Here is a 22,296-nt window from a genome sequence, read left to right on the forward strand (position 1 = left end):
ATACTAAATCCATTGTGTATTACAGAATATTAAATGAATAACGAATCATGACACATATCAACAAAATGTTATAAGCTGTAATTTTATCTTTCAAACATTTTATTTTAAACAGAAACCAAAACAGATTTTATCCAGTAAAATACGGAAAAATAATTCCATACATTAAAAGTCACTACGCATGGATTTAACACTACAAACTGCTGCTGGAACTAAGGAATCCAAACTATCAAAAATACAACACCAAAAAGCTCAAAAATACAAATTCAAACTACAGTATCACGATACATAAACTCGGAGCTGTATGTTTACTAACTACTCTACAATAACACGAGTCACAGTCTGTTATAATTTATAATTCAGATTTGTTTTATTCAATAACTGTCCAAAACCCAAAGATATTTAGTCTGTGATCATGTGTGACAAAGAAAAGCAGCAATCCTCACACTAAGGAAGCTGGTTTGGCATTTTCTCTTGAGACAATTCATTGATTATCAATTTTCTGCTAATTGACAAATCTTTGTATACATACAGTCATGTAGCTTCACTGACCTACTGTTACAGTAGGTTGAATAATTCATACAGATAATGATCAGGTAAGAACTAGTCGTATCTACAACTTCAATAGAAAAAGTTGGATTTCTCTTTAAATTTGAGACAATACGGATTTGAATTATATGTTAAATCACTGACCTTTTACAGTTTGGTCTTATTAAACAAGAGGAGCCAGAAGCAAAAGTTTGAGTCTACTTCTTGCCACGGTAATGGGCGCCCACCACCATGTAGCTGTCAGGTGAGATGTTCAAACTGGGTGGCTTAGCTTTGTACCTACAGACCCTGACCTCAGACCTGCCGGCCGGTCCTCCTCTGCACGGGTCGTGTTTGTGCAGGTAACTTATAAAGGTCTCCCAGCCTCCGCCTACACGCACCATCACATGACGCTCATTCAGCATCTGCAGAGGTGACACAAGACAAGACGGGGATTGATAGGAAATAAAGTGTGCATATATTTTCTGGCTGGGTTATTGCAAGGATGTTTATGAATTCTCAATTACATGAAAAATCAGTAATGAAGAGGACCCCCACCCTTCCCCCTCCACACACACCAGTCTAATATTTACAAGCTTCTCCTATGCTCTCAGATAGCTTTGTCAAAATCTCATTAAACCAAATGAGACAACACGTCATGACACACGTCAGCTGTGCTCACACACACAGGACTAATCCACATACGAACATGCAAACACACGCATGCAGTGACGCACAAAGGCACACCCACATAGATCTGCTACACAAATTAAAAACACAAATCAAACTGACTACTGTACAGCCAGTCTATAGTTGAACGGCAGTTGCAGAGAGGTCAGTTGTATCTGAATCAAGACATTCTTCACAGGCAGCCGTCCTTACAGCTGAAAAACCAACTGCTGCCATGGCAACTACTGCCACAATATAAAGCCTGGGAAAAAAAATGGAAAGGAGAAATTGAGATGAGTTGAGCGCAGACCCTCAACTCCCAGGAGACATTAACATTCCCAGGAGGTGCTTCAAAGCCATCCGTTGTCCTGTCAGCACCGGCCCACCCCCTCCTGCCTTATCACCAATAAACCCTTCATTACGGAGCCATTAAGATTGTGATAATACAAGCAGATCTACTCTTCTCATGCGGGGAGGTGTGCGTCACGGGTACATAGAAAGAAAAATCAATGGTACAAGCAGAGACGACACGCAGGCGACACGGGCAGCTTTAGAGGAAACTGCAGACACGGTCCGTCTCAGCTGTCGTCCTGCAGATTAAAATGTTGAGGTTGACAGGGGTCAAGTCTGACATCCTGAATAAACCACTCTCCTGTCAGACGTGGAGGGAATATCATTCTGACTGCTCCTCATTCTCAAAAATTCACTCATCATATCATGTTTGTTTCCCAAAGAAATGTATGATCAAACTCTATAAATGATATCCAGCATTAATTATCAGTTCTTCATGTAAGTTGTTTAAATTTAAACCTTAATTTAATTGCTCATGTGGCTTTATTTGATATGTCTTGTTTCTTGTGTGCTGGTTGTCTGATTGTTGGTATATGACTGTTTCTTGCTCCCAGGTTTCTGTTAATATAAACATATATGTATAAACACGCATATGTCTTTTAATGAATTCATTAATTTAAGGGACATATGATTAACAACCAATATGCCAAACTGATGATTTAGTATAAAAGAAACACAGTCAGTGTTTCTGTACTGTAATATTCTACACAAGCCCTCTTTGTCAGGCAGACTCCTTTATTTCTGTCTCTACAACCACCCCCCACCACCCCCCACACCGCCCCCCTCCTTCAGGTCTCCGTACAAAGTGTGCTACGTCTGCAGCCCATAAACTACCGTCTGGATTCCCCTGTGTCCTCCCCGGCAGCTCCATTGATTCCCTCTCTCCTTTCCTGCTGAAAGATGCATGAGCGTACTCAGGAAAGACGAGTCATTGAAACACTTGCCAGTAGGAGGCAGGCTTTAGCCACATCCGCTGTTTTTGGTGCTGTTTTTGAGTAAAGCCAAGTCCTTTGTAAACTGAGGGCTGATGAGGGTTAGTTTTGCAATTTCTTAATGTTCACCTCTTTTTCTAAACCTTTTCTCTCTTTTTTCTTTTTGTTTTTTCCTCATCAAACCATAGGTCAGAGGATAGAGGGTGTTGTATGCTTTACCCCTTGATTTTATTTTATTTTGATTAATATAAATACAATGGTGGGCTGATGTAAATCATTATAATTTTGTACTCATGTTCATTGCACCCAGAAGATTAAGCTTAGTGACTTTTGTGATCCACTGATTTTCCTGTCGGAAATGAAAATGAATGAAATGTCGATAACTGGAATGATTGCCATGGAATCTGGTACAACTGTCCATGGTTGTAAGAAAATGCAGCCTAATTAGTTTTGAGTTAACATTTAAACAGACGTCCATGTTTTCCTCAAGTTGAACTCAACTAATTACCTGCAAAACTCGGCCTCAGCTGTTCTTTAGCTTTAGTGGTAATTAACAAATGTTAGCATTTAGATGGTGAAAATGGTAAAAAAAAAAAAAACGTGAACATGTTGCCATGCCGACATTAGCATTTAGCTCAAAGGTTTTGTTTGGTTTACACTAATAATGAAAATCACACACTGCTACACTGTTGGCAATCATATTTTCACTTTCCTCCTGCGATGTAAGGTCAGGGGTCAGGGTCACCTACAAAAAAAGACCCTGTGGCTTCTACAGAGTCGATGTCTTGCTCAAGGACACTTGAGAAAGGAGGATGATGAAGGGGTTTTCTATCAAGAGGCATGGGGGGGCGAGAAAAACAATAACCTCATCCTCATTTTGGTTCTTTTGCTCAGAAATAACTAATCTTCAAAAAATGATGTTTTCATTTAATTTTTAGGTTTATAGCACAATAAACAAAGAACTGATGGCGTGATATTGTGAAGTGTTTGAATGTCTTTTCCTTCCATTGACACAGTCAGACTGCATCCCCGCTACAAAGCTGAAGGAGAGCCTAATTGGGTTCAGAGAAGAAAGAAAAGCCTTCCTCTTTTTTAACACCAAAGAATGGCGGAGCACTCCAGGGCCGGCATGATTGAATAGTCTCCATAGGGAATAGAGGGAGGGGGAGAGGTGGGGTAGAAAGTTTACATGTGAGGAGGGGCGGTCATGCTCAGCCGCTCATTAACAAGCAGTCACATTAAACCCCTCGCTAATGACTTTGTCTGGGTAATCAATAGTATCTGCTCTTTAAAAAGGTCTGTACACATTGAATGGCACACTCTCCACGGAGCAGCACACGGGTTATCATGGTATATGGTAATTGAGGTTCATGGCGTGTTTCCCCCGCACACATGTAGGCAGCTGTGAGCTTCAAGGTATTGGATGGAGTCAGGGTTGATGGGCTGCAGCGCTCTATTCACACAGCTGAGGTGTGTTTGCTTGTCAGCGGTGAGGAGAAAAGGGAAGGGAGCAGTGCGAGCAGAGTCTACAAACTAGTAATTATAGCTGAAAACTGACAGATGGACACATAGTTTTGGTAAAACACTGTATTTTCAAGGCTAAATGGAGAAGGTGAGAACAAAAGGTCAACAATTGATAGTGTAGGAAAACAAATTCTAGAAATACTGGAATATAAAATAACTAAAATGTGATTTTTCTATTTTCTCACCATTTCATTTCCTTCATAAAAAAAGCATTTTACTGGACTTAATAATAAACTAATAACATGCTTTGGTTATCAACATCTGTTTGATGTTGTGTTCAAACACACGCTCCCGTGTCATTGACAGGTCTGCAGTGGAGAAACAGATGTGCAGTGACTTGAAAAGGAGCATTCTTTTCTAAATGGGCAGTAAAAAGATGTTGTCTGTCAGCCAGTCAAAATGTAGATGTTACTCTGTTGCAAGCAAACTGCTGCTGACGGCATTGATTACCAGTTTAGAAAGTGTTGGGTCAATGGGGCTTTCAATACATTTAACAAAGCATTAAATGGGTTTCAACTAGTGACCAGTTGACAACCAAAGCTGTGAGTGGCTCTGTTTAATGTTGACAATCATATCTTCATCACAAAACGTCACATTTCAGAGGGATTTTAGCTTAAATCATTAAGCTATTCCCAATGATTAGGTGTTTTTTTTTATTTACAACATGTACTGTCTTATGACTTTATGGACCATGGATTACTCATACAATATGCTCTAATATATACCACACACTGAAGCTGTTATGTTTCGTCTTTGTACAGATGGATGGTTTATACAGACACTTAGATAATAGCTTCTTATATTCAAAACCCTCCCCACATAGACGGACTTGGATTCCCGAGTGGGCAGCCATTTGAACCTCACGCCACGGTCATATCTTCGCAAAATCATCCTGAAAGAGATGTGTTTGTTTTTCCTTCAGGTTTGAACTCTTTGCTGAAGGTCTATGTACTGAAAATCATTGTCAGCCCAGTCCAATCCTGACCATTGGTTGCCAAGCAACTCTGCCTCCCAGAAGGCCATTCCTCGAGCCTTTGTACAGACGCATACATGTGAGGCACGACTCAGGGAGGCTGAAAGGCACTGATGTCTCCATCCTAAATGACAGGGTTAGGGCGCTCTGACACAATGCACTTGTTGCTGACTCAACTGTTGATTAATGACTTGCGGGCCTTCGCACCTAAAATCTTATTATGTGTTGCAGCATCTATGATGCATCAATTTGTCATGGTATCAAAGTATCAAGTTACCACATACCAGATTTTGCATCATCGTATACAATTTTATATCTGTAGCTGTAATGTATTCATTTTAATCTTTTGCATTATTTATCTATTTTTGGACTTAATAACAATATAAAAAGCACAAGCAGTATTAACATCAGTGGAGGAGGTGGGTGTGAACCAACCTTGTCCTCTGTCTAGAAAATACATTTAAAGCTACTACTAATTTGTTTTGCTCGTTATCTTTTGATGTGAAACAAAGTTGTGGCCTGGATTATGTTCACTGGCAATGTTTTCCCAAGTGTACGAAGCACTACATTTTTGTACTACATACAAAGTCGCAAGGAGCAGGTCAGGGTTGATGGTGTGTGTACAAAATGCAGTTCACATCCGAGTCCCCTGCGTGGTTAACTAAGGGCTGCGAGTGCACAAACATAATAGAGTTTAATCATGATTGTACAAACAAGGTTAAAACCAAGTGCTCCTGCCTCTTTGCAGGTTTTTTACGCTTGTTCGCTGCATACTCAGTCACTCAGACATTGGCATATACGTTCATTAACAATATTTCCTCATCATGTATGTTTGTTCTTTGTATGTATGTGAAATATATTTGGTGTTGCACATTAGTAGTGTATGAACTTAATCTCTAGAGGACCGAGATAGCATGAACACACTTACCCGAATATACAGAACTTTATCCCCAACACGGTAGCAGCCTTTAGGTTGCTTCTCAACCAGGAACCTGGTGGGACAGCTGCAAGGGGGGTTTTCAATAATGTTTCTCACCTGGAACAGGTTAGACAGAGGGAGGACAAATCAAGTACAAACATTCATTGCAAACTCAAATAAGCTTCATTTCACTGGATATAAAATAGTTACAATATCATCCAAAATGTTGTTGGTGCCTGCGCTCCTCCGGCTTGTGGATTTGCTTGAGGATCGAGGAGTCTGAGCTGCTGGTGGGGAGGTGGGGGGAGGTGTAGCTGTTGGAGTGCGGCTGTTTACTGTGGTAGGAGAGACTTTGGCAGTAGATACCAGGGTTTGGCCTGGTGAGGGTGCTGACAGTGGAGGTGAAGCAGATGTGTTAGTGGTGCAGGATGAAGAGAACAAAGGCGTTTGTGTTGCGACTGTGGTTGCACAAGGGTTAGAGGCTGAGATGGAGGACTGAGGAGGGGATAAACATGTAGGCACTGGGTTTGTTGTGGCTGATGGAAGATCAGAGGCGAGGGAGGCAGCGAGGGGTTCAGACAGAGAGGTCGTGCTTAGAGTGAGGGGCGCAGGTGGAGGAGGAGGAGGAGGAGGAGAGGGGGCTGGGGGCAGGGATGACTGTGATGGTGAATACAATGATGGAAAAAAGGAGAGGGGCAGAGGGGATGATGGAGATAAGCAACCCGCCTCCTCCCTCTCTATCTCTCTCTCCAACTTCACCAGCCCTGGAGGCTCCACGCCATACCTGAGAGAGAGGTTTAACAAAAATATACCAGCAATCAAAAGGATAAATCAACACTAAACCATGGAGTACATGGAAAGATGTGGAGTAACTCAACTAATTTGAAAAACAAGTGAGTAGAGTTTAAGCAGCTCAACGGTTCAAATACATAACTAAAAGTAACAAATAAGTGGTTTAAATAGTTCAATAAGAAAAGTTCAAAAAAGGCACTTAATCAGCTAATAGAAGGAGAAACTAAAATAGTTAGCTAAATTCTTGTTAGCTTAAAGTAACCAAATGGATAAACAGATGAAATAGTTCAAAGTAATGTTAGAAATAATCAGTTGAAATACAAAAGTTAGTCTATGACTAAAGGTAATGGATAAACAGTTAAAACAGGTAGGTATACAGGTAGGTATAAAATAAAAAATGAATGGTTTGAATAGATAGCTAACTGATGAATGGTTGGAACAGTTAGCCAAAAGTAATGGATAAATGATAAAATTGGTAAAATTAGCCTAATGGGCAACCAGCTGAAATGAAGCTAAGTAGAATAAAATGGTTGAAACACCAGCTAGTGGCAGCAGTAACTGCCAACATGAACAAACATTGACAGTTCAAATAAATGAAAAAATGCTCTAACAGTATAACCTTTTATATAGTTAACTGTATTAAATAATGCCACGTTTAAAATGACGTCAAATGAACACAATTGGAATATGATGGGTGACGTCAATGAGGAGTTACTTGAGTTCATCTGTACGGGGTTGTGGGGGATAGAAAAGGCAGATAGAAAAGTTTGCTTTACTATTGGTTCGAAGTTTTAAGCATGTTGAGTCTTCTGTGTCAAGATTTTTGTGTGTGTTTTGTGTGCACAGCAGTCTTCTACTCAGTGTAATTTAGTTTTGATTTTCTTTTCAGGAGCTGCACAGAGGGTGGGGCAGTCCCTTTTTTTCTAGTTACCTGGCTGCAATCCGTCCCAGTTCCATCAGGCACAGGCACACCTCCCGAGGTTGCTTGTGGAGGACTTCTCACAGCACATGCACAAAGTGCAAACAAAGAAGGTGGAGAGGCAAAGATAAAAAAAAATTTTAAAAAAGTTACTCATCTGAGAGGAAAGATGTTTCCGGAGATAAACTTCTGGCTGTGTCAAAAGAAAACAGGCGCTGTAGTCTGAACAGACAGGGCGCCTTTCAGGAGGTACTCTGTCTCTATTGTGCATCTCTATCTTTGAAGCTGAGCAGGAATTCCTGTGGGATCTGGATTTGCAGCTGAGGGCATGAGGGTATGAAAGCCTCTCCTGCCTCCAGTCGACTATTTATAAAAAGGGTTAGTTCATTCTTCGTGGTGACATGTGGTTGAGCATGCATAAAAGTATGCACAGCTACATATCTCAGTCCACGACATTCATGATTGAAAAAAAAAAAAAATGTCAGCAGAGCGAGTGTCACTATCAATGATGGTGTTTTATTTTCATTCAGCTGCATTTGACATCCACCATTACATCATGGCTGCAGCAAGAAGAAGAGACGAGAGGAAAGAAAGAGGATATCATCTGTGGCACCCTGTCACTGAGGCAGGTAGTGAAGCCTGAAGTAAAAGTACAGTAAGTTTACTCTCGCTGTCACTCAATTAGTCAAGTGAAGTAGGTTAGTCTGCCTGCAGGGGGGACTCATTGTTGCTGGGGATTAACCTGCACATTATCGTTCTCACGCATCTGCCGCCTTGCGTAGACATGCCCAGGTGAGAAGTGCATGGAGAGGAGTATGTTTATTGATATAGAACCATGTTTGCATGTTGACTGCAAGTTTTCTCCTCAGGCACACGGAGCATCATACACACAGAGGGGTGTTAATGAGAAATGATACAGGAAGTCTGAAAGCATAGAAACATATAATCATCATGACCCAGTCACATTCAATGTGATCATCGTGACTCATCTTGAAATCTGAACTTTCCGTACTCCTATTTACTCTTAATAAGTTTGTGAGCAGTGTTTTGAGTTTTGCAACATATTCAGCTTTTGAACACCACCTTTAAGTAAAAGGTGTCTTTTACTCAAGTGTCCCTTCTACTTTAAAAGGCACTGAGTTATTTGGGTTTCAGGAGACATTGTAAATCATTCTAATCATACTAATCACCATTAGTCAGAAACTGTACAAAAATAATATCACTTAAAAGTAATTGCTGGGAGGTCAGAGCTCCTAAACTCCATCATGTTAAATGCAATCTCCGGTCTTAACTCACCCAAATCCTCTGATTCAAAAAGGTAAGCCTCATCAACGCCAATCTTTCGACACCAGTAAAGGAAGTTGGCTGTGTTGTCTCGGGCGAAAAATGATCCAGAAGTTGCATCAGCTCGCCAGTGGATCACTCTTCTTATAAAGGGCTGTAATTGTTTTCAGTAGACACATACACACACTGCGGTTATTTCTACAGTAACACATGAATGGATTAATGTTGGCTCATGTGTAATTATAACCAATACACATGCCATCTGTATTATAACAGTATTGTTTAAATATAAAGACAGTGATATTGAAAGAGACATCTTCTTCCCTTATGCCAAGTTTTTTTTTTTTTTTTTTGGTTGTGCATTTAGGACAAATCATGAATAGGATCTTGTCAAAACAAAACCTACTGTAGCAAGGTGAAGCTTATTAATAGGAAACATGAACAGGCATAGATCATTCCTGAATTCACCTCCAGATATTGTCATTGCCAACCTCAGACCATTGCATCTAAAGCTCAGCAGGTTCTGTCGGCTTTACCTGTGACATCAGACATTACTGCATTTTCTTTGAGCAAAGATTCTTGACAACTGGGCCAAAAACTCGGTTAATCTGTTTAGACAAAATTGATATCTTCATCATCTATTGTCAGTTTGTCAGCCTTATTGTGACTTGTAAAGGGTTTGTAGAGTCATAGTAGTAAAGTGCACAACAGAGTTAAACGTTCTGAAGTCACTGAGCATAGATTATTATGATGGTAAAATTAGGTGATTTTATTTGTTTGTTTGTTTTTTGGTGGATTAAAATGACTTGCAAGGTGTGGTTTTGTGTTTTTGTGATTGCACAAGTCCTAACCTCTGTGTTTGTGTTTGTGTGTGTGAATTGAATGTGTGCGTGACTTTGTGTTGTTGCAGCACCTTGCCATTGTTGGCATGGATTATCTTCTCCTGGAGCAGCTGTGCCAGCTGACAGAGGAGAACACCATTATCCAACCTCTCCATCAGACTGTCTGCTGTGAGGTCCACACCTGAGGAGGATGCACACACATGCACACAGAATGACATACAGTAAAATATAGTTGATATACCAAGAAGATCTGATCAGTCTGAAAAAATTTTGCCTGGCTTGGCATCAAAAAGCTGTTATATCTCTTGTTTCAAGAGGAACCTATCCACTGTAGTTTTCAGGAAGCTCCAAAGATGAGATCAACTCAAAACAAGTTTGAAATTAAGAAAAGAATTTGGCGAAAATGAAAAAGAACTGCTGATTATACTGCTGATCAGCCAGTGTGTCAACTAGCTGTTGTCAACTAGCTAAAAAATAAAAACCACCCATAAAAAGCCCTATTAACATATTTACTGTAGAATCTGGACTAAAAAAATCTTATAACACCTCGGTTGAGGAGGTGTCTGAAATGAGAAGCTAACCATTTGCAAACAGATCATTCCTGCATATGTATATAACATAATCTACATGCATATTGCAGTTTTAATCACACATCTGCTACAATATCATCCTGTTGCAAACAACATTTTGATATTATGACACTGCTGCTTACCTCAAATCTCATTTTTATAGATTTACAAGATACCTAACGTGGCCACAGGAATGCTTCATGAGAGAAAAGCTTTGAAGTGTCAAGCAACAACCAACAATCAGGGTTTAACTTTAAGACATTAACACATTGAAACCCAAACTAATAATATCACTTTTCTGCTTCCAAACAAATCAGTACTCACAGGCCAATAAGCTGTTTGCCCTGTTTTAGCATCAGTCAGAAACTCATCACGTTGGAGTCTTGTCACTTTCTAGACGCCCTCCAACAGGTTGTGGCTTGTATACACGCTTTATGGTTTTCCTCACAATGCAGTAAAGTGGGAGAAAACATCCCTTTCCCTGGAGTCACAGCCATGCTTCCTCTAATGGAGAGGTATTTCAAGGATTTGGGATAATAAGTAGGTTAATGCGCCTCTGCAGCCTTTTTTCGCCGTTCTCTTCAAAATAAAAGCCCCAGTTCCAAACTCAAAATGGTAAAGTCTTGTTATTCATCTGTGTTTGACTGTGACATACAACATCCCAAGGTGATATTTTGTACGTTATTATTACTTAAATAAGTTACACTGAAGTTTTGAATTAACATTCTCTCTTGTAATTCAGCTGCACAAATTCAAAACACCTGTGTGTATTTTGTAAAAGAAAAGTCATGATCCCAGTTTTCAGTTTTACAGACTTTAACAATCAAATATATTTTTTGAAACACAGGACAACAGTCTCACCCATCATGGTGTTGAGCCAGAAGGCCAGGTCTTCTTTCATGGGCAGCAGGCTGGCGTCATGACGGTAGGGCAGCCACTGGTTGTACTCCTGAGGACTGGTGAGGCCCGGCCCAGAGTGTCTGTACTTTTGGCTTAGAAGACAGTTCATTCCCAACCCAGTCAGGTGCCTGGGGCTCAGAGGACTCTCGAGGCTGGTGTTCATCACTCCCACGTCACTGTCCATGTTTCAGCTCCAATCGGTCTTTGGCCTTGATGGAGATAATACATATGTTTTTTGTTTTGATCAATAATGCTCTTGGTTTTCTTTCCTTTTTTTCCTTTTTTTTTTTTTTTTTTTACAATTTTCATTAGTATCAAAGTCTGAGAGATTTTGAAGAAGGGGCGATATCATGTTTTTCATGCTCATATTTAACAATTTTGCTCTTAACTGCTTTCAATGAAACGGAATACATTATTTACAGTCACTTTACAGATGTTTTTGTCACATTTAAGACAGTTTGGCTTTAGCTTTAGCTATAAATCAAAAATTGAACTAGGCTCAGCTGCACCCTGCAAAGTTTGTCTTTCACTACTCCTTTGCAAAATACAACATTAACACACATGACATACAAATAACAACTGAAACAACCTACAAATGTTATTGATGTGTAAACCAATGGGTGCTCTCCACAAGTAACAACAAAGAGTAATAACTGATAGAGGTGGGACTGAGAAAAGAATGAAATAAAATAAAGTAAATACACATGAATTGAAGTAAAATCACAAAAACACTACAATTTCATGTTTTAAGGATTATCTATTCTTAACATTTTGTAAACTGTGATAATGTATACAGTAATTAGCTAACAGCAAGCTTAAGTTAAAGGATAGCTCCACATTCTTTCAAGTCTATCTCAAAACATTACTCACATGCCCAAATGTGGGAAAGTTAAGACTTGCTTAATCTTTTTTCCTGATCGTATTGTCTGTAGAGAGACCCCTCCCACCAATGTAAGTCCTCTTTTCAAGCGAAAATGTATTCATGTTCACCTGTGGCTAATTTAAGCTTCAGCAGCCAGCAGGAAAATCAAGCAGTCACAAAGTCTTACTAATGTAAAATTCCCTCTTTCTTTTTCAGATGTTTTTCTTGCTACTGACAAAGTCATTTTTAGGTTTCGCCATATGCCAATGCCAATTAACATGTGGCGAAATGTACGGGCATGTCAGTGTTGTTTTAAGACAAACTTGAAAGACGCAATAAATAATTAAATTGTAATTGTTTTTGAGGTTACTAATGGGCGTTCATTGGCATGAAAACACAGAAATGTTCTGCACATGTACAAAAGCAACAATACATGCTGAAACGTATTTTACACACTCCCATGCATGGACCTTATACTCACAACCACACAATACACACAATCATTAATCAAAGGGATTAAACTGACTGGCTTAATAAGACATACAGCTCCAGCCCTGAGCCAGCCTCCCGGTGCTGCTGCATGGCTCATTTGTCCTGTTCCCAGAGCAGCCTCCATCATAAAGCTCAGCCCCATGCAGAGGCATGGTCTGACTGCCAGTAATACTCGCTGCTAATCAGCTGGAATTGAGACAACAACACATGCAGTGGGTCACTGGGTCTGCGGAGTAATGTACAGTAGACACACAGACCTGGTTTGTGCCAAATGACTGACTTTAAAGTTTCATTGTAAAGTTACAAGACCAAGCGGGCATTCAGACCAAAAACTGTCCTGGGTTAAAACAACACAAAGGGTTGCAATTTCATAGGTATGTTGTCTCAGGTACTAGTTAGAGTAAATTTTAAGGCTGCACAGATGCAAAAATGCTGCACAGAGGTTTACAATACACTATGAGAATTTTTGATCTATTTTATGTTCTGTTGTGATGACAGCATTCACAGTACAAAGCCATTCATCTGGAATGTGTGCCTGTGTGCTGAACAAAATCGTGTTGAAGCAAATATTGAGCTACATTCAGCTTTTTGCTGGTCGACCCTGTGTTCATTCAAATGAATGAGAGGGCTGCGTGTTTTTGCATAAGAGTTATGCTTTTTAAGGCTTTACTTGAGCTAAATGCTAGCATGTTTAGCAGGTATATTTTTTACAATGTTCACCATCCCAGTTTTCTAGTGTAAATGTCATAGCATGAATGTCAAGGGACCATTAATGTCTGTACAAAATTTCATGGCATCCAGAAGCTGTTGAGATGTTTCAGTGGTGGACCGACAGACCAACCGACTGAGTGATATTGCCATCCCAGAGCCCTGCCGCTAGCTTGACTATTAAAAATCTTTAGCAGGATAGTCAAGTGAAAGCACACCTGGAGGGCAGGTCCCGGACCCAGACAGGCAGCATCACAGCTGGCCTTCAGAGCTCATTTATAGTTGTGCACCACCTGTGTCTCTGCATGAATGTACCTGTAGCTCAGAATGGCAAATCATCGTTACAAGTTCAAGTGTAGTTCGTTGTAAACTTGCCTTACATCAGCAAAAAATTGATGACAAATCCCTCGCACCGTGATTATAGTGGAAGTAGGGCAAAGGTGTATGTGCAATATGTATGTCAGTGAATTCTGGGCTAAGGCTGTGTCAGATAAATGTGAGGATGTTGTAGACATAAGGTTCCAACTGGACGTGGTTAAAAGGGTCTTTTGTAAACAAATCATGCAGACATGGGGCAGAGACAAGGTATATGAAGGGGCTTCCTGCCAAGTTTGAGGCTGGTTTACAGGTTGACCAGCAGGGCATGAGAGCCTCTGTCTCTGACAAAACATCCAGGTGCAATATTCACACCTCTGCTACAGGATGGCTCTGCTGGGAAGAGAAGGCAAAGGTCACCCACTGGCCTGACTCTCAGACACTAGCAGTCTTTATATTCCTGCAGAGCAGAGGGTCCATGTATGTAAACACACACTGGTGCACAAGCAGACACACACACACACACACACACACACAGGCCCATGCATGTATTAGTGTTTCTATTTCACCTCATTTACTTTGCGCAACCTTTAATGTTTCCAAAGTAAGACTTGCTTCACTGGTATTTCACAGCCTTTAATTGTCTTTTGGCAATAAAAGCAAACGTCTTCGGTCTAACCGACTATTTGGAGGGGAAAGTTACAATTACACACCACCCTACCTGAAAAATGTGTGCAAAATGAATGATCTGAGCTGCAGCATGGACTTAAATACCTGAACATGTAGTGTATGTATATAAGATGACAGAGTGATTAATGATCGGGTGCCTTCAGCACAGCTCGAACACTGGTGTCTCCAGAGAATGAAACCAAAGCCAGTGTCTGGTAAACAACTAACTTCACAACTAGTTACCAAAATTCTGTTTCCCTACATGACAGGCACGGCTCTCCCCTTCTTCAAAAAAAAGTTTAGTTCGCAAATCTGTCAGTGAAAAAATTATCTCTTCATTCGGGAAAATGTGTTTTTGTTTCTACAAACAAATTTCAGTACAAATTGAGTTTGCTGTTACTGTAACCTGCAGGCTGGTGCGTTCTGCTTTTGTCCTCAAAGTCTGTTCAACATCCACTGCATCTGTCAACTTTTTGAAAAAAAAAAAAGCTATTCATAAAATATCAGGATGAATGACTTCAAGTGGATGTCCGACAGCACTGATGGCAGCAGTAGCTCTCTTGATCAATGATCTGCTGTCTCAAGTGTTAGCTGGAGGATTGTAACAGCTTAAAAGAGGTAATGTAAAACTAGCGAATGAATAACAGATATTGAATGGATACGACTGCATAGTTGAGGTATAGGTTTCAGCTTCAGTGGTGCTCTCACCCTATGGCTTTTCTTCGGCTGCTTCTAGACTAAATAAACCTCATATCAACACAGGATGGAAAGGTCTGTTGCCTGCTTCTGGTTACACACCCTGAACAGTGGAGACCTACTGTACCCCAGCTCCAGTGAAACACAATAAAATACAATTTTGGCACCAAGATGTTAAAAAAAAAGAAAAAGAAAAAAGATTGTTGTGAGGTAAATCAAATAAACAGTGAGCACCTCAGAACAGTTGGTTCATTGACTGAATTCTGACTCAAGTTTTTGCTACTGAGGCCATGACAGGTCAGACACCATGAACATGCTGGAGAATTCATTTCTGCATCAATCTTCTGAGCGCTCATGTAATAACATTAAACACATTAAACACATTTTCCCATTCATTGTCCCATTCAGACACATATTTAGTTACCTCGTTTTTTGTTTGCGTTTACAAACTGCTTATTCAAGAGAATATCCAATCAAATCCAATCAGTCACTTTAAATTCTGAAACTGCTGTGTTATGCTGTTATAAACAAAAAGGATAAAAACTTAGCATAGTGACAAACTTTTCCAGAAACGGTTAGATTATCATATTAATGAGGGACAGTGGTGGAAAGTACTTGTGTTTACTGCACATTTATTTCATTGCCTATCTTTACAAATCAAGATCTTATATGTAAACAGTTATAAAATATATGTTGTTTTCCCCGCCATATGTAAATATTTAAATCGAAAAACTGTTAAAGATAAACCTTAATTACATTATAATGCTGTTCACACGTGAATTACACACAGTGAATCATAACATAATAAATTATATTAATAGGCCTACATGACAAATGCATTTTGCTCAGTGAGTACTTTTACTTTGATATTATTATTGAATTTTGCTGCTAACAGTTATTTACTTTTACCTCAGTAAGATTTTGAATGCAAGGTTTTTACTATATTTACACTGTGGTATCTCAAACTTAAGTAAGTAGGCTACGTCTTCCTCCACTGATGAGGGAGCTAATATTTCCATTAGTACAGTGTTCATCATCATCATCATATTCACTGTCAACATCAGCACCAAACTTTTATAAAAAATTAACACACAGTTTATCCTGCAAATATACTTACAAAACGCCAACAGGATTCTTCAAAAGATTAGCTTTTTCATAAAAGTTTGTTTAGTATCTTCTCGCCCGTGTGTGTGTCCTCTCATACACATGCACTCATCACGGAGAGCCAGATGTTCACCGCCCTCAGGTTCGCCACATGTAACTACACCACACTGTGACAGGGGCCGACGCTTTTAAAACAAACTCTCCTGAACACGCCTGCAAGTTTGTGGTGTCAACTTACAGTTCCTGAAGAGTTGGACTGAAAAATAAATCATCACCGCAGTTTGGTCATGTTTTTTTTTTTTTGGCCATGTTTTTATTTAACCGACATATTATAAGCAATGTCATTCCATTTCTACTTTTCAGATTAAAAGGTTCAACATACATGATCAGCTTCTAAAATATGACGCATGTTTATAGATAAAAAAAAGTGCATAATGTAGTTTTTAAAAAATTACTCTTAAAAAAGCAGCAACATAAAATGATATTTCAATATTATGTATGATACATTTAACACGACAAAAGGACAGTCAAATAGGTTTTCCTAAACCAACCAATGTCAACTACTTCTCATTTCTGGGCTATTAACACAACACCTTGGAGACCATACAGTATGTATATCATCACGTCATCAAAGTCCAGGTCTCTGACGACTTCCGACTCTGTTGCCAATATTAATAAAGACTTCAAGCAACAGGTAGAAAGTAGTAAATTGTGGGGCTGCTAAACTGGTAACCTACTCAACCCACTCAGGTGGAGTTGAACAGGTGTCTGTCACAGGACTGTGGCTCTCTGCCTCTGTTTCATGCTGATGTTCAGCTGAAGTGGCTGCTGCCTCCTTACTGTCCTGGCATCATCTTCTTTGCTAACGCTGTCAAGCTCAGTAGGTAACTTTTAAAAATGTTAGATAAATTGTATCTTCGTCTGAATTTTACTTTCTCCTTGTCCTTTCCTTTAAGACCATCTTTTGCAACCAGCCGACTTTGCCGCTAAATTCCCACGGTCACCACCTGAACACTGACATCACTCGTCATCATGTTACAGGGTCCATGCATGAAATATAATTCTTCTGCTGTTGTTCACGTTGTCTAATTAAATATTGGTTAGTTAGTTAGTTTTGTTAACACCATGTTAACAACCTTGTTCATACTGAGTAGTTAAAGTATAAAAAGGGTTTGATTTTGATCCCCATACATCTATACGGTATTTTGTCATAGCTTTTCAAACATGTCTGCTAGAAGCACATTTTCAAAAGTTGAGACCCATTTCTCAACTTATCTTTTCTTCAAATTATGCGATGAAGCTGAAGACGTAAATCCCTTCTTTCGCTCCCTGTTTGTAAACAAAGTTTGTTAGCTGAAAAAGTTTGGAATTTATCATCATGCCATCATAGGACAAATAACAGTTCACAGTTCTGGCTATGAATCACCAGTGAGCTTTATTTACACGTTAACTTCGTTTTTTTTTCTCGTGACGTTAACACTTGGGTTTGTTCGTTTCGTGCTTCTTTATTTACCGTTCTTCATTTGTGTTATTCTTTTTTTTTTCCGTTTTATGACGCTTGATAACCGTTTTATGCTTCCGGGCTTCCCCTGTAACCACGGTAATTCCCTGTTTAACGTCACACCGCTATGAACTCTGGGTAAATCGGTAGAAATACGGACATGTGGAAAGTGTCCATAAAGGGCACAAAATGTTTGCTGGAGAGCCACCGTGCACTTAATAGTTTTACAGTGGGGCGGCCTTAAGCCCTAGTGGACTTGCCGTGATACCGTGAGGGTGGACGCTGAACCAGTTAGCATTAGCTCAGAAGGCTAATGTCTGCTTTCAAACTAGCATGGTTGACAAAAGGCATTATCCAATAACAGCGCATTCTACAACTGGCATAGTTTCATCACCAGGATCGCTATCTTCACCTTAACTTTCTGGAGTCAAATCTGAACGGAACGTTGCAGGGAGACTTCCCGTTTCCCAACTAACTAAAACAAGTAGCCTATACCCAAAAAGAGGCATTTTATGAGGGAAAATGGCGGAAATGTGGAGTGAAGTGATGCTAATGAAGTCGCCGACAGTCTCTAGTGGACTTCATCATTGGCAACTTGGAAAGCTTTTATTAAAGACCCCTTTGAATGTTCTGATCTGTGGACCCGCATGGACTAAAGGAACATAATTAATCGAGGATTGAACAATCGGGCTAGGCCCAAGACGGCTTCTAAGGTAGGGATTCGCCATTTTGCTGGTTTACAATGTTGGTAAATATGAATGAATTGTACTTTCTGCTCATGGTTTCTGTAAAATGATCTAAACGGATGATTTGCGGAGGCACTAACTGATTGATCATGTGTAGAATGTTAGTATTGACAAAAGTTTAAGCATGTAGGCTTACACCTTTGTGAGTGTTACAGTTCAATTTTCTCAAAAAATTTAGTGAGTACATAAACTGGTCCCAGGTGACCTGGGTCTTCAGAGGTGGTCTATGGGGAAATGCCTTTGGGGCTGCAGGGGATTTTTTCGTTCCAATACTGTGAGTGGCCACTGGGATAAATTGCTGGCAAGGCTGAGTGACTGCGTTGCAAATCAAGGTCTCTTAATAAGTCCATGCATGAGGTAGCCTACTCAAAAACTTTCTAGCTTCATGCTACAGATCAGTGTAGATGTATATCTGAAGTCTGACTGTTAGTTAGATTTAAGCCATAGTCAAAGTCTGTCTTTGTGAAACTGGCCCTTGGAAAAAAGAGATGAAAACACACTTGTCAAATGCTTTCAGTTCTTGTGTCCACAAGGGCCCCACTTGTGACCCCTTGAGGCTGTGCAGGTCCTTACAGAGAGACAAAAAACACCCAACAAAGGAGTGTTAGACCTAGTAGAAGTGGCACAGCCACACACTGTGTGCTCCATAAAGTTAAATTTTCTGTGTTTATAGGATCTCTGAAATTATTCTGATGAGGAGGGGGTGTAGTGGCACACATTGTTGTCTGATACAGTACATGCTGCTACACCCTCTTGACACTCCCATTGAATGGTGCCAAAGTAATTTATTTTTACATCCTACACATAGTGGCTTTAAAGTTAGGGTGGAAAGGGTGTTTGGACAAACTGTATTTTTGCAGTTACTTTGATAAATACCCATTTGAATTACATCATTCTATCACTCAGCATTAGTAATAAACTGAATTCAATGTTTCACTAATGCATAGTCGGTTGCCCTTGCAGAGCAACTGCTTTCAGCATATTTATACAACTGTTCGATTTTTCTTTAGACTCAGTAAAGAACCTGAACTTTACCTGGTGACTCTGTGCTCTGATAAGATGTCTGTAGTGGTGAATAACATTTTTTTAAAGCCAATTCACTCTTTATCAAATTAATACTCAGCAATAATGCTGTTTCTGCAGCTGCTTGGGACCATGTCTTATTGGCCGTATTTTATCTCAGACATTTGTCCTTTTTCTTACAAGACTTGATTGAGATAAAATGGGTAATTATCTGTATTGACTAACTAATAACTGTTCCACTATTTCTTGGCCAGTAATATTTTAATTTCTGCTGCCAGGATGGTATGGGTGTTAATTACACTTTTGTCAAAAGGATAAGGTGTTTTTTTTTTTTTTTAATACTTGTAAAAGACAGCTTCAAGGCATCAATCAATCAGGTATGTGGTGGGGGCAGCCACATGCTCACAAGCAAACCCAAACATATGTGTGTGTGTGTGTGTGTGTGTGTGTGTGTGTGTGTGTGTGTGTGTGTGTGTGTGTGTGTGTGTGTGTGTGTGCATGCGCATGCGGGCACGTGTGTGGTGTAGTCCCAGGTGTGGCTGCTGGTTCATTTGCAGCTCTCTCCCAGAGGACAAGTCCCTCATGTCACTACGTCTATTAGACCCTCCCCTCTTCCTCCATAGGTACACCTCCCTGCAGCCCTCCTGCTCATTTGCACTGGTTAGCATTCATCTGACCTATGCTATTGTGAATAATAATGAGTGTGTGTGTCTGTTGGTGCATTAGTCTCACTTCATCCCACATGCATAGATAGTGAGATAAGATATTATCACAACACTTTCAGAGTGTTTTAATCACACTGAAACAACGAGCCATTTTGAGTGACGTTTTGCTTTAGAGAAGCTTCCGAGACAACGAGCACTAAACTGAGTCTAAACAGAGTGTGAATCACATCCTGTCTCTGTTATAGGAGCAATGTGCCTTTGAGCAGGTATAGTACAGCGGACATACTGATGACGTTTTAAAGACCTGTTAAACCAATTTAATAATGACTCAGAAGCACCCACAGAGTTAATAAATAGTCCCTCAGCATCTGGAACACAGCCTGGATTGTAAAAGGAAGCCAGACAACACAGTCAGGTACACTGTTTTATCTATTTCCTTCTTTAAAATGTAAAGTATGGGGCTGGTGGTATTCCTGTATTTTTCTTTTTGTCAGTAAAGCGCATGAAAAGGCAGAAAGCGGTGTATTGTCTGTAAAGCAAAAGCCTTTTACAGCTTATTCTCCTGTGCCGCTGTTCAAAAACTTTGAAAACCACTTAAGTTAGCCACACTGTTGCAGTGGCTGATATGCCTCATCATTACCATGGGCATTGGTACTGTAGTTTATTTTGAGTCAGTCCCACATACATTGGAGCTGTCGTAAATACTTGCTAGTGCACGAAATCTGTAGATCAAAAACAGGTTAAGCAAGGTAGTCTAGATGTCCCTCTCCCCAGCTTCCAGTTTCTCAACATTTTGGAAATTTTGCTTCCTCTTTTTTCTTTTTTTTTTACATTTACATTTGCAGTTACGTGAGAAGACCACTCTAACATAATATACTAATATAATATATTAATATCAAAAATAGGTCTACAGCTGACAACTTGTTAGCTTATATCTTGCTAAACACAATAAATATTGTACATTGCACAATAAAATTGAATATATGCTGACATGAGTTCTTGTATTTTAACATTAGGTCTCTCTGGCAGTGAGAAAATGATTGAATTAAAACAATGTCTCAGCTACACATTGTGGATCAGTACACACATGACAGATGGCATCTCTGGTTGCCAAGACAACTGAACCGTAATCCGCCTCCCTCTTGTCCCCACTGCAATGGGGGTGGTGTTGGTGGGTTGGGGGGTCGGTAATTCAGCACAGGGCACCATGTGCTGTGTCCCACTCAAATTGGTCCCCTGGGTTAAGAGGACCCAAGGCCCATCAGATGGGGACACAGTTATTAGAGACTTACAAGTGTTTTATCATTCTGTCAGATTAAAGCAGATATCGTTTTTAGGTAGAATGAGCTGTGTTCATGTAATTGAATATTTTATGTGTGTGCTGCTGTTAGACAGATATGTATATATCTGTTTTCTGTTCAGGGTTCGAAAGCTTTCTAGTTGCCCTCTTAGAAAAGTCCCCCCCCCCATCGTATATTTTCACCTAAGGATTCTTGTTTTATATTTAAATTTAAAGAGGAATTCCCCATATTTTGCGCAGAAAGGTCAGGCTACTTGTGTGGCTCTTGGGGAAATGTCATAAGCATAGGCTTGGAGGCATGGAGTGTAAAACATGAGGGCATTTACCAGGCTGGGCAGTATACAGTGTATTTAGACCTTGAAATTCAAGATATCTTGTCCTTTTGCTGCATCAAGTTTCTCTTCAGAGCTCCCCAACTTTATGGAAGTGCAATACATTACAATTTTTACATTACTGTGATAATCTGACTGGATTTGCATTTGTTTTTTTGTTATACATAGTTCATTCTATTTATTTAAATGTTGCTTTTATTTGAAGTGCTCAACCTATCAGAGATGCAGATGGCAATATAAAGGGATGGAACCAGGCTATTTTTTTTACTTGGCATTTAAAAATACTTCTGTTACTAAAAATCCCATTAACCTTTTTTATGCAAAACATTTTAAAATTATTATTTATTTGCTTTTTGACTTTTTGACACAGGCAGATCCTTGTACTTGGTAGCTCAGAAAATGTGCTTTCATCATCATGTTTGGAAAATACTTTTTTTCCATCTCAAAGGAATTTACTATGATTTAGCTAGATCATGTCATTGCATGCTTAATTACTGCTGATTATTAAATATTAAAACTGTCTCACTGTCACAGCTTGTTGGTGGGTGTGTGGCTGTGAGGCGTTCATATAAATGACTAATAAATTATATGTCTGCCAATCCTGCACATGACAAATGAATGGTTGTTACCTTGGCTCAGGCTGGCAGACTAGGGGGTCACTAGCTGCGGGGCAGACCTTTACTT

The 22,296-nt window shown here is 39.7% G+C and overlaps 1 protein-coding gene across 1 annotated transcript; it reads right to left on the minus strand.

Moving 5' to 3' along the window:
- Positions 1-115: 115 nt before the first annotated feature.
- gas2b (growth arrest-specific 2b) lies at positions 116-11,436 on the minus strand. The gene is made up of 7 exons (XM_056379647.1): positions 11,161-11,436; positions 9,802-9,911; positions 8,901-9,042; positions 7,617-7,680; positions 6,104-6,677; positions 5,903-6,010; positions 116-950 (listed from the first exon to the last, which is right to left on the minus strand). Exons 1-7 carry the CDS (start codon positions 11,381-11,383, stop codon positions 744-746), a joined length of 1,428 nt encoding a protein of 475 aa, XP_056235622.1. The 5' UTR covers positions 11,384-11,436; the 3' UTR covers positions 116-743.
- Positions 11,437-22,296: the final 10,860 nt, after the last annotated feature.

Source organism: Seriola aureovittata, chromosome 1, assembly GCF_021018895.1.
Source record: "Seriola aureovittata isolate HTS-2021-v1 ecotype China chromosome 1, ASM2101889v1, whole genome shotgun sequence".
NCBI lineage: Eukaryota > Metazoa > Chordata > Actinopteri > Carangiformes > Carangidae > Seriola > Seriola aureovittata.